Genomic DNA, 12,183 nt, shown 5'->3' on the forward strand with positions numbered 1-12,183 from the left:
CTGTCATCACGATGGCTGGGAGTCCTAGACTGGGGGCCTAGGGACAAGTTTGTTGTGTTGATCATCCTTACTGTGTTAAATGTCATTTTCCTCCTGCAGCCAATTGGTGTGTCTCTTCTCTTTCTAGTTTTCCTTTTAGCTTTCATCCCTAGACCCACAACCTGCTGGAATGGCATGTTGGTCCCCACCGCCCTTGGGCAATTTGTAATGGACCGCTTTACCCCGAACGTTCTGACCTTAGCCTCAAGCCCTGGCAACTATTGGGATGGAGCCATGTGTGTGGCTCCAAGTAGCTCAGTTTTACTTATAACATCAGTCATAACTCCTCTTTCCTTATGAAAGCATGTGTAAAACACCCTTATGTGTTTGCTCGAGGCTCCCTTTCCTTTGACCCTGTCCAGAAAAGAGTTGCTTGTCCTGATTGTGTTTTGTTTACCTGTCTGGATTCCTCCTTCTCGGTCCAAGCTTCTCGCAGTACAATCTTACTAAAGGCCAGATCACATACATGGCTGCAGTGAACCTGGACGGGGAATGGCAGGCGCTCCCCTGCTGCAGGGTTCATGATGGGGTCCTGGTGCTGTCGCGATCGTAGCTCTCCTGGGACCCATCGCTGTGGCCACTACCCAGCTCTTGCAGGAACAGCTCTTTAGAAATCATCCAGACGCTTGATTTCGTCAAAATGTGGCAAAATGACTCTCATCACCTCTGGACAGGGCAGGCTGCCGTCAGTCATGATGTTGAGCACCCACTGGACACTCTACGACATGCACTGCTCTGGGTCCAGGGGCGGGCTGAGACCTTGGAGCAACAAATGAGGCTGTTTTGTGACTGGAAACGTTCTTCTTTCTGTGTCACCCCGCAAAGATACAATGGATCTGCTCATACTTGGCCCAAATTAGATAACATTTGCAGGATCTGAAGGGAAATATGTCTCTGGATACTTGTGCCCTTCAGGATGAGATAGTTTAAGTGCTTAAAGATGATAAACTCCCAGGAGTTCAGTATGAAAACTTAGCCCAGAGTATTGTGGGAATGCATTACAGAACCTCCACCCGAGGTCATGGTGGCGAAGTATCACCCATGCTGTTGGCAATGCTGCTATGGCCTTGTCAATTATGTCCATTTTATTGACTATAGGGTCCTGCCTCTTTCAGAGAAAACTAGTAAATACCGAGGCTATAACCTATCAAGCCTATTATATTTTTGCGTTTTGCAAACAGAAAAGGGAGAGGAACTCACAGGGCTGACTCCTGGTTCTGTGCTCGGGGATCACTCCTGGTGCGATCTGGGGGACCATCTGGGATGCGGGGACTCAAACCCGGGTCACCTGCATCCAAGGCAAGCGCCTTGCCCACTGGACTGTCTCCCCAGACCCCACCCTATGCTTTTCTTCTTTGTCTCTCCTTCTAATTCAGGTTTTCTCTTTTCTTCTGCTACCATTGATTTTATTTTGCTGTTATTGTTCTAGTTCCTTATGGGGTAAAGTCCGATTATAGGTCTGAAATCTATTTTTCTTTTTCTGGTATAGAAAGTCGCAGGACAGAGTCCCCTCCGAGCACTGCCCTCCTTGTCCCACACCATGCTGTCAGCCAACTGCAGTTTTGTTTTTCTGTTTCCTGAAAATATTTTCTGATTTCTCTAGCGATTCCTTCTTAAGACCACTAGTCACCTAAAAGCATGTTATTAATTTCACATATTCATAAATGTTCTGGGTTTTCTTCTGTGACTGATTTCCCGGTTCACTCCTTGGTGAGCAAGGGAGCTTTTTTGTGTCATTTTCATCGCTGAAAACTTGCTGGCCCTGTGGCCTGTGCCTGTCCTGACTGGCCTGCAGGGCTCCTGGGCCCCTCACACCCGGACTCCAAGGGCTGTGTGGCAAGGTGTCTAGACAAGAGCGAAGTCCTCGCTGGCCAGAGGGACTCAGGGGGTCTGTCCAGCCTTTATCGTTCTCGAGTGAGCCCCTACTGGTGCCTCTCCAGCGGGGCCTACGGCTGTGGCCTCAGGACTTTCCTGCGCTTGTGCGTCGGACAGAGGAGAGCAGAACAGCACTATGTTCTTGGCTGGGCATCTGTGTTGTGTGCGTCTGATGTGCTGCCCCTCAGAAGCAGGTCTCTAGATTTTTGAGATTTGGCTCTGTCTTCATTTTCGACAGGCTGCATATGATTTATGATCTTCTCTGAAATAACCCAAACAAAGCTCTTTTTTGGTAAACTCTTCAAACGAAAACACAAACTCAGACATCCTCACTTTTGTGTTGAGTTATTTTGAGGGGTTGGACCACACCCGGTGATGCTCTAGGTTTAGTTCTGGTTCCGGGTCAGTCCAGGCTCAGGGGTCACTTCTCATGGTGCCGGGGATGGAATCAGGCTCAGCCGCCTCTGTGCTCAACTCAACAGCCCCCTGTCGGATTTTGATTCATGTGTGAGTCTGAGACCTGCCTCCCCCTTGACCAGCTTCTGCTCTTATCATTCTTGCTGACTGTAAACCTGTAAAACAGTCTCTGTTTTGTCATTGTGTTTTTGTTTGTTTTTGGGTCATACCTAGCGGTGCTCAGGGCTTCCTCCTGACTCGGCACTCAGGGGTCACTCCTGGCGGTGCTCAGGGGCCTCTGTGGTGTGCCAGGGACTGAACCCAGCTTGGCTGCACGCAGAGCAAACACCCTTCCTGCTGTGCTGTCTCTGTGGCCCCTCTGATGGGTATTTTTATCTTAGAATATTGCCTAACATGGGGAAGAGACCATCCCGGTGGATGGAGCCAGTCAGCCCCCCTGACAGGCACGTCTGTTTCCTTCCTTGGTCAGATGCAAGCTGAAGCTGCAACAGAAGACCATGTCTCTGTGGTCCTGGGTCAACCGGCCCAGCGAGCTGAGGAGGTTCACCAACCCGCTCTATGAGGCCAACAACCTGGTCATCTGGCCCTCGGTGGCGCCCCAGAGCCTGCAGCTGTGGGAAGGTGAGTCTTGCGTCCCTGACGAAGAGCCTGCAGCTTCTGCCAGTGGAATCACTGGCTCTGGTGTCTGTCTCGTACGTTGGCTTCATCTGGTCATCTCCACTGTCCATGTCATGTCGCCAGTAGCTCTCCAGAACATGCATGTTGGGGAGCTGTGGCCCCTCGAGCTGCCATTTCCGGTGTGGCTGGCCCATGTAGCATACCCCTGGCAGGTTGGCTGCCAGTGCCCCTTCCGGCAGGTGTGTCCTGTCTGTGCCCTCGCTATCCATGCCGTCCCTCGCTGGTCCACCTTCACACCCAGATGATTGTGTCTTTGACCTACAGCACCTCTGCACTGTGCTGCTGGCCTTTGGGGGGACCACTCAGAGGGTCTGGAGCACTCACAGCTCCAGAGCGAGGCAACAGAGAGACCAGGTTTAGTGCATTGTTGTTGGGTGTTGTGAGGCCCCGGGAATGCACACAGACGCACACAGGCAGGACATGACCCAGCTCCTGGTCACATCTCAGAGCCCAAATGGGCCCCTAACCTGCACTGGCTTTTGTTTTTGTTTTTGCTTTTGGGGGTCATACCCCTGGGCTGGAGCAATAGCACAGTGGGTAGGGCGTTTGCCTTGCATGTGGCCGACCTGGGTTCGATTCCTCTGCCCCTCTTGGAGAGCCTGACAAGCTACCGAGAGTATCCAGTCCACACGACAAAGCCTGGCAAGCTCCCCATGGTGTATTCCGATATGCCAAAAACAGTAACAAGTCTCACAATGGCGATGTTATTGGTACCTGCTCGAGCAAACCAATGAACAGAGGGAGTACAGTGCTACAGTGGGTCACTCCTGGTGATGCACAGGGGTTCTTCCTGTCTCTGCACTCAGGACTTATTCCTGGTGGTGCTCAGGGGACCATATGGAATGCTGGGAATCGAACCCGGGTCGGCCACATGCAAGGCAAATGCCCTATCCACTGTGCTATCGCTCCAGCCTTTGGTTTATGTTTTGAAGCAGAGGTTGCTGCTCTGTGGAAGCATAGTCTCTGAAGTGGCTGTGGGCACGGCCCGGAGAGGGGGCGGCCTGTGAGGAAGAAAGTGGTCAGCGCCCTCTGACCTGTGCTCCAGAGAGGCCCGTTTGCTGCCACTCTCAGGGGTTGGTCCTGCGCCTGGGTCCTCTGGCTCAGCACCTCTTGCTGCTTCCTCTGCTTCCACCTGGGCGTTGCGTCCATCCAGCTGGGAGGCGGCTCAGCTCTGGTACTCCTCTGGGCTTGATGGCCGGGCCCATTCTGACGGGACGCAGACCTGAGCACCTACAGCTGCCTCCCCGAGGGGGCTTCTGGAACACTCCTCGAAGCCACCCATCCCAGGGGCCCGCCTGCGTGGGGACAGGCTGTGTGGGGAGTGGGACCTGAGACTGGCCGGTTCTCCCAATTAGGGACAGGCAGCAGGGGCCTGTGTGACCCAGTGGCCGAGTTCCTGCCACTCCACCCAATGGTCTGGCCACATGCTGCATCTTCAGCTCAGAGTTCAAGGGACCCTGCTGGGTTCCACCTTCCTGCATCCGCCCCGCGCTCTGGATGCTCCACTAGATTCTGACCTTACAGCGCCTCTCTGCTGCTTGCATCTACATCCCGGGGAGCGATCCCTGGATCAGAGAATGGCCTGTTCATAGAATGATCAATACAAGACAGCCAGACTGGAAGCCAGACTGGAAACCCCTCCCGATTGGGGAGAGCTTGGATCTACACTGAAGGGTGTCTTAGGCCCAGGCAGCTTGGTCTGTACAAGTGTTTAAAAGCATTTACCAGGGGCTGGAGTGATCGTGTAGTTGGGAGGGCACTTCCCTTGCATGCAGTCGAATCCCATGCAGTCCCTGAGCACCACCAAGGGTAATTCCTGAGTGCAGAGCCAGGAGGAACCCCTGAGTATCTCTGGTGTGACCTCCCAGAAACCAACCAGCCAAAACCAAATAAAAGCCTTCATGAACTTCTGGGCTATCCAAGTCACCAGTAGCCAGTGTCACCAATGTCACCACGTGGAGACTTGCCATTCCAGCTCACGTCTCTGCACCCTTATTTGGGGATGCCTGGTTAAGGCTGTGTGGATAGAAAGTGTCTTCTTTTAGATTGATCATAAAGGGTAACTATTATTGTTGGGGAAAGTAGCAGTAGCCTGTGGACTTGGAAGCTCGCCTCGTAGGTCCCAGAGAAAGGCAGAGAGTTTGGGAGCATGGCTTTGCCAGGACAGTGTGGGTGCTTTTCTGCCTGTGCTTCTGTGTTGCTCCAACTTTGGTTGGTAAAAATGATTCCATGCACGGAGGCCTTACATGTCTGGGTATAATAACTTCGTAATTATAAAGAGAACATGTCCTGTCCTGGGGGCTTGAGAGAGAGTCTGACGGCCCAGCAGGCAGAGCGCCTGTTCTCCCTGGCACTGCCGGGAGTGACACCCAGTTCAGCGCCGGAAGCAGCCCCTCAGCAGGGCAAGGTCTGGTCCAGGAGTGAAGAAGCAAAAGCAATGACAAAAGGCTAGAGTTGTGAAGTCAAGGGGCTTCCCGCGCTGCAGCCCGGCAGCTCGTTTCCCCACTCTGTCAACAGTTTTTATCTGTCTCACATTTTGTGGGCTCTTCCACAATTCACGGGCATGTAGGGACAGAAATGTGGATTTCTGTTGTTGTTGTTTTTTTTTTTTTTTTTTTCGGTCAAACCTGGTGATGCGCAGGTGTTACTCCTGGTTCATACATTCAGGAATTACTCCTGGCAGTGGTCGGGGGACCATATGGATACTGGGAATCAAATCTGGGTCGGCTGCATGCAAGGCAAACACCCTACCCGCTGTGCTATTGCTCCAGCCCCAGAAATGTGGATTTCTTGGGCACTGAGTGACTGTATACACTCCCGGAATACGGCTGAATCCCTAGTTCAGAGGCTCTTAAGCCGTGTGAATAATGAGGTCGGGTGGGGATGTTGGCTGCTAGTGTGGCGTCTTCTCTGCAGAGGGGTGTTTAACCTGTTGTGTGTATCTCTCCCTCTGCTCTCCGTGCCTGGTTCCACAGGAGTGTTCCTGCGTTGGAACAGATCCTCCAAGTACCTGGACGAAGCCTATGAAGAAATGGTCAATGTCATCAAGTATAACAAGGAATTACAGGCCAAGGTCAACCTCCTTCGGAGGCAGCTGGCAGAACTGGAGACCGAGGGCGGGGTGGAGGAGACCCCCTGAGTGACCCCACCTCCTCAGGACCTGAGCCCCACCCCCGCCCCATGCCCGTCAGCCCCCTCTCCCCGCGTTGGACCCCTCAATACTCACGAGTGAATGCTGCTGTCATGTGTGTGCGTCTGTGGCCTGGTAGGTACTTCCTGCGCAGGAGGCGGGCAGGAGGCGCCATCACCAAATCCCAGTGGACAGAGGGACCTGCTTGCCCCGGGCTCACCTGCCTTTTGTCAGAAGCTTCTCAAGGCGTTGGGAGGTGCAGAGCTGCCCAGGAGATGCGCGGCCTCACCCGGGAAGGGAGCTGAAACGTTTCAGCCAGAAACGGTTTGACAGATCACGATCTCTGAGTTTGCCGAGCGGCCTCCCGCCGTCTGTGGCACGTAAAATAGCCATCCTCTTTAAACAGCTCTGGACTAATGAAACAAGCTCGCACTCGATCTGGTTTGTCAAGAACGGAAGTTCGCAATACATTTTCAAGGTGAATTTTCTTTAGGAGGGCAACAGGGAGAGCCCTCTTGGTCCTTACATTTGGAAGCGAATTTTGTTTTTTAACGGTAGACACTAAAAGAATGTGCAATAGGGGGGTCAAGCTACTGTTACTGATCCCACTAGGGCGTTCTTCCTGCCCCTGGCTCTGCGCTCAGGCTGCCTACAGGGGCACCCTGGACCCAGCCGGCCACCGTCCTGTAGGGGAGGTGCCTCCTCTGAAAAGCTCACTGCCCGGCTTGTGTTTTGTTTCTCTTTCCTTCTTTAATGTGCTTTGAGTGTTTGTTAAGGTAAAACTGTGGTGTTACCTTGAACTTTGGGGAAATGTCTGCGATCGTGGGCCAGGAGGCCCCGGGCGGGGGTAACAGCTAGGAGCAAGATGCAGCGTGGCGTGTGAAGCTTCGGAAACAGACTCCCAGTGTTGGCTGTGGTGGTGGTGACCCCACTTCTGCCACTCCATGCTACTCTCTCCACCTGTTCCCCCCCCCCCCCCCCCCATGGTGGCCCTGTGTTCTCTCAGCACGCTTGGCCGTGACCCTGTGCGCCTTCAGGACTCCCGCACGTGTGCGTACCCTCTGCAGCGCGGGAAGCACTTACCTTGCATGTGGCTGACCATGGTTCATGCCGGACCCCTCCAGGAGTGATCCCTGAGCACAGGGCCGGGAGTCAGCCCCGGGCACCCTTGAGTGTGGCCCCAAAGCAGGATTAGCTGTATACAAGCATTCCAGCATGAAACTCACCCAGACTGAACATTCCTAGAGTTACATGCCGAACCATAAACATGCTTTTAACCAGGACTCTGGAGCCAGCACTGCCCGGCCCCCTCAACGCCCCCAGGAGTGGCTCAAGGGGAACAAAAGTAAGAATGAAAGTAAGAAGGAGGTTCTGGCTAAAATTTGTGGCCACTTGGAGGCCTCAGGAGTGGCCAGTTCTTCCTCCTGCTGTCCCCCCCGCCCCCCCCCCCCCCGCGGGCTCGCCAGCAGCCCTGCCCCGGCCCCTCTCCCTCTCTCTCCTACAGGCAATCTTATTCTTGGCTGGTTTGAGGCTGGGGGCTGTGGTTTGCACTCGGGCCTGGAGGCCTCAGCAGAAGGGACAGAGTCGTCCCCATCTTGAGCACTGTTTGAAATGCTCTCCTGTGTCTGCCATAGGAATTGTCCCTGTGTGTCTTCCTGGGGAGTCACGCCCAGCCTTCCCACCCCACGTCCATCACGCAACTGGACAACCCTTCCACTTCCTCCCAGGCCTGGGGAGATCCTTTCCTGGCCACACTAGCAGCTTTGGACGTGCCCCCTCCCACACCCCCGCCACACCCCCTCCCCCGCCCCGACTCTGATGGGCAGGTGGGTGGATCCGTGGGTGGACCCGGGAATGTGTCCTTGGGCCTGGTCAGGCTGGACACTTTGTCTCTGGCTCGTGCTCCTCAGGACCGTCCCTCGCCACCCAGAGCCAAGGAATACCTGGACAGTACCTGGTGCTTGGGGCTGTTTGGTGGGTTTGCATTTTAACTTTCACCTTGTCCTGGGGGAGGGCTGAGGCCTTTGCAGTGTCTGCAGGTGGTAGGAACAGGTGTCTGGGACGGCCGCACACATTCTATGGACATTTTCAGCCCTTTGTGGTGCTGATGCCTGCCAGCTGCGGGCTGGAGAATGCTGTGGTGCAGTGCCCCTGGGAAGACACTAGGGACGTGAGGAGAGGGGCCACAGAATCAGGCGTCCACCCACTCCCCTGATCTCGTCAGTGATGGCTTAGGGATGGAGAGCTGGGTCCTGCGTGCTGCGCACCACCGACAGGGGTGAAGGATGCCCCACAAAGACTGTCTGTGAGCACCCAGACCTGCTGCCCTTCTCTCTCCATTGTACTCAGGTCTCCGTGAGGGGATTCTTAAGAGGCAGAGTAACATGGTGATTCAGACTGGAACATTGGCCCCTGCCGCTGGCCAGGGTCCCTGCATTCACATGGCCCCACAGCTGTGCCCTGGAATCACTTCTATTTGTTTTTTAAAGACCTCTCAGTAATGGGAAATTTTCATTGTAATTTTATTAAGTGGGAAAGAAGGAAATTGTAAAATCCAGTAAAGTTTAAAATAACCGATAAATATGTACTGTTTCTCAAAAACAGCATTGGATGAAGCAAATTTTAAAGTGGCATTTGGGAGAAGGTGCTTCTGTTCTCGCTCTGGCATGTCGCTTCTTACCAGCTCGTAATTTTACGGGACTCGCCACCTTACGGCACCCATGGGAACTTCTCTCCGTGTTCCCCCTAGGTAGCGGGAAGTACCACTTGCTCAGAGATCAGTTTTGTTGTTTCAGTTTTCTTGGATGGTTCCACCTTTGCCTTTACACTGCCTTCACAGTCCAGTGTACAGGGCATGGTCTACTGGGTCAGTGGCACGGGGTAGAGCACGTATGTGCTTTGCATGTCTATCCCGGGCCCCCTCTGCAGCACCACCGAAACCCAACGAAAACTAGTGGCCCCGCAGCGCAAGGCTGGTGCAAGCCCGTCTGCACCCAGACCAAGCTCCCGCTGGGAAGCCCTGTGCCTCTCCCGCACTCCCATGAGAAACTGCCCTGTGCTCACTTTCCCGGAAGACGTTGGCACCCACCATCGATGCTTCCCTGTCCTGAAAGGCGATGGCTGGTGAGGCGCCACTGAGGATCTCCAGACTGACCCTGTGCAGCTTGTGAGAAAAACGAGTTGTTACCTTGATGCCCTGTGGCCATCTGCCCGAGACACCTGCTGCCCTCTGGAAATGGCCCTGCTGTGAGCTGGCCACAGCGGCCCACCCGCCCAACCACCGATATCTGGAATCCGCCAGCCCTGGGCCTGCCTGCACTAAGACTGTCCCTGCACAGCGCAGTCCAGATGGACCTTGTATTCCTCAGTGGCCTGCTGTTGGGTCCTATTCTTGGTTTGTGTGGATGTGACTCGGGTATAAGTGCACTGTCCGTGTCTTACACAATAAGCTCGTTCTGTGCAGCAAAAGTGTCTTAAGTGCTTGGCTAACGCCGCAGAGAGCTATCATGTATGGGCTTCTGTGTTGTGAGCCTGATAATATCTCCATGTGTATAAAATCCTGGGAGGAAGGCTGAACTCCCCTCCGTCTGTGGGATATCCGACTGTTCCTTGTAGTGTTCTCTCAGTGGTAGGTTCACTGATGTCCCCAAACGAGACTCCTTCATCTTGGTGGTCTCCGTTCACGGAATTGAGAGTCTTGTCAAAGGTTTTCTCTTAGATGCAGGGCTGCGTAAGCTCTTCTCTCTGTCTCCCCGGACTGGGGGCACAGAGGCTGGTGTTGAATTTCTGTAGAAAATGGTAATAAAATTTGAATATATTGCTGGTAAATGAAACCTCTCTGTTGACTTTTTATTTTACACAAATGTCTGTGAAGAAGCCCAGTATCTCAACCGCTAGATAGAGTTTGGAAGAATTTGGATCTGTGAGAGAAGTTGCCAGATGGTACAGTTGTCCTCAATGGTTCCCCTAATCCATCACACTTTATTATATCTGCTCTAATATGTGCATGTGTATGTGTGAATGTGATTGTATGCGTGTGAGTGTGTATATGTGTGAGTGGGTAGGTGTGTGTATGAATGTGTGTGTGAGTGCGTATATGTGAATGGGTAAATGTGTGTGAATGTGTGTGTGTGAGTGGGTAGGGGTGTGTGTGTGAATGTGTGTGTTTGGGTGTGTATGTGTGAATGGGTAGGTGTGTGTGTATGTGTGAGTGTGTATGTACGAGCGTGTGTATGTGTGAGTGGGTAGTTGTGTGTGTGAGTGGGTAGGTATATGTGTGTGAATGTGTGTTAGTGTGCATGTGTGAATGTGTGTGTTAGTGTGTGAATGTGCGTATGTGCACACATGACTGTTACTTTGCTGAAACATTTGAAGTGAAGTCTCAGCTCAGTGTATCCACCTCCAGAGCCGCGGAGTGTGCAAGTACAGACTATTCCCTCCGGATGCTTGGGTATGAATCAACCAGTGATGGTATTGTTAAAAAAAAGGTGTAAACTCCTGGGAATATATCCCAGAGAGGCAAAAAAGTATAGCCGAAGTGACATCTGCAATTGTCTGTTTATTGCAGCACTCTTTACAATAGCCAGAATCTGGAAAAAACCTGAGTAACCGAGAACAGATGACTGGTTGAAGAAACTCTGGCACATTTACACAATGGAGTACTATGTAGCTGTTAGAAAAGACGAAGTCATGAAGTTTACATACAAGTGGTACTACATGGAAAGTATCATGTTAAGCGAAATGACTCAGAAAGAAAGGGATAGACATAGAAAGATTGCATTCATCTGGGGAACATAAAGTAACAAAATAGGAAACTAACACCCAAGTATGGCAGAGATTAGTACCAGGAATTTTACTCAATGACCCGGAGGACAACCACACATGTTAGGGGAAGGGGGAGCTCAGAAAGAGAAGGGAACACCAAATAGAGGGTGTTGAGAGGATCCGCCCATGATGGGAGAGCATGCTGAGGGTAGACTGTCGACCAAGCATGATTGCCACTCAATGCCTCTTTTGCAGACCATGGCACTCAAAAGGAGAGAGAGGGAAATGCCCTGCCACAGAGGCAGGGTGGGATGGGGGCTGGGGGGGAGGGGATGCTGGGATCCGAGGTGGTGGGAAATGCGCGCTGGTGGAGGGATGGGTGTTTGATCATTGTATAATCGAAACCCAAGCACAAAAATGTGTAAGTCTACAACTGTACCTCATGGTGTCTCACTATTAAAAAATAAATAAATATAAAAAAAAGGTGTAAAAAGAATTGATCAGTGAGGGAAGGCTCCTCTCTGAGAGAACGCCTCCTGAAACGAGAGGAGAGGAGGATCTGCCATTTTCCCAGGAATAAGTGGCCTGAGTGTCAGCAGCAGCCGCTACTGAAAACGCTACTGAAAACTCGGTGCAGAGGTTACAAGGAAATGCGCGTCCTGTCCAAGGCTTTCTAGAAAAGGCTAGTTACAGTGCGGGAAGTACGGAGTTTGCAGTGAAGGAAATTGGCCAGTCACTTTATCCACCATCAAGACTGTTATAGGTGAGGCACCCCACGGTGCTCCACAAGGTCATAATTTTGTCTTAAATTATGGAGCCTTTATTAGCTGGACCAGCCTGGAGGAGAGAGGCAGCCCTAAGTGTAAAAAACAAGGTGTTTTTTTTTTTAAGGGCCAGACTACTTTCTTGGAGTTTTACTAAGTCAGCAAGCAAGCCAAACAATGAGGTTAGCTAAACAATTCATTGATTGATACAGAAACCAAAACTAAAGCAAACAGTAGTTAAACAGAAACCAAAAATAAGTAGTCAAACAATCAGTAGTCAAAAAATCAGTAAAATAATCAATCAATAAAGTCATCCAACAATCAATAGAGTGGTCAACAATTGATTGATGCGGGAACTGAAAACGGTTAGCTACCTCTTTACCGATCCACTCCTGTCTCAAGGACCAAGTGAATACACACATTCTGGATGCCAAAGCCAAGAGTAAAGCAAATTGTTTCTTTTTCAAGGAGAATGGGTCAGTCTTAACACAACAACCAGTTGTCAAACCCGGTATC

General features: G+C 52.0%; 1 protein-coding gene across 1 annotated transcript in view; it reads left to right on the forward strand.

Moving 5' to 3' along the window:
* MTMR9 (myotubularin related protein 9) overlaps positions 1–6,381 on the forward strand; it is a 28,437-nt gene extending 22,056 nt beyond the window's left edge. The window contains exons 9-10 of the mRNA XM_056114050.1: positions 2,801–2,952; positions 5,985–6,381. Of these exons, the coding sequence (XP_055970025.1) occupies positions 2,801–2,952; positions 5,985–6,148 (316 nt within the window). The 3' untranslated portion in view covers positions 6,149–6,381. The remainder of the gene's footprint in view (positions 1–2,800; positions 2,953–5,984) is intronic.
* The last annotated feature ends 5,802 nt before the right edge of the window (positions 6,382–12,183 follow it).

Source organism: Sorex fumeus, unplaced genomic scaffold (assembly GCF_029834395.1).
Source record: "Sorex fumeus unplaced genomic scaffold, SorFum_2.1 ptg000024l, whole genome shotgun sequence".
Lineage (NCBI taxonomy): Eukaryota > Metazoa > Chordata > Mammalia > Eulipotyphla > Soricidae > Sorex > Sorex fumeus.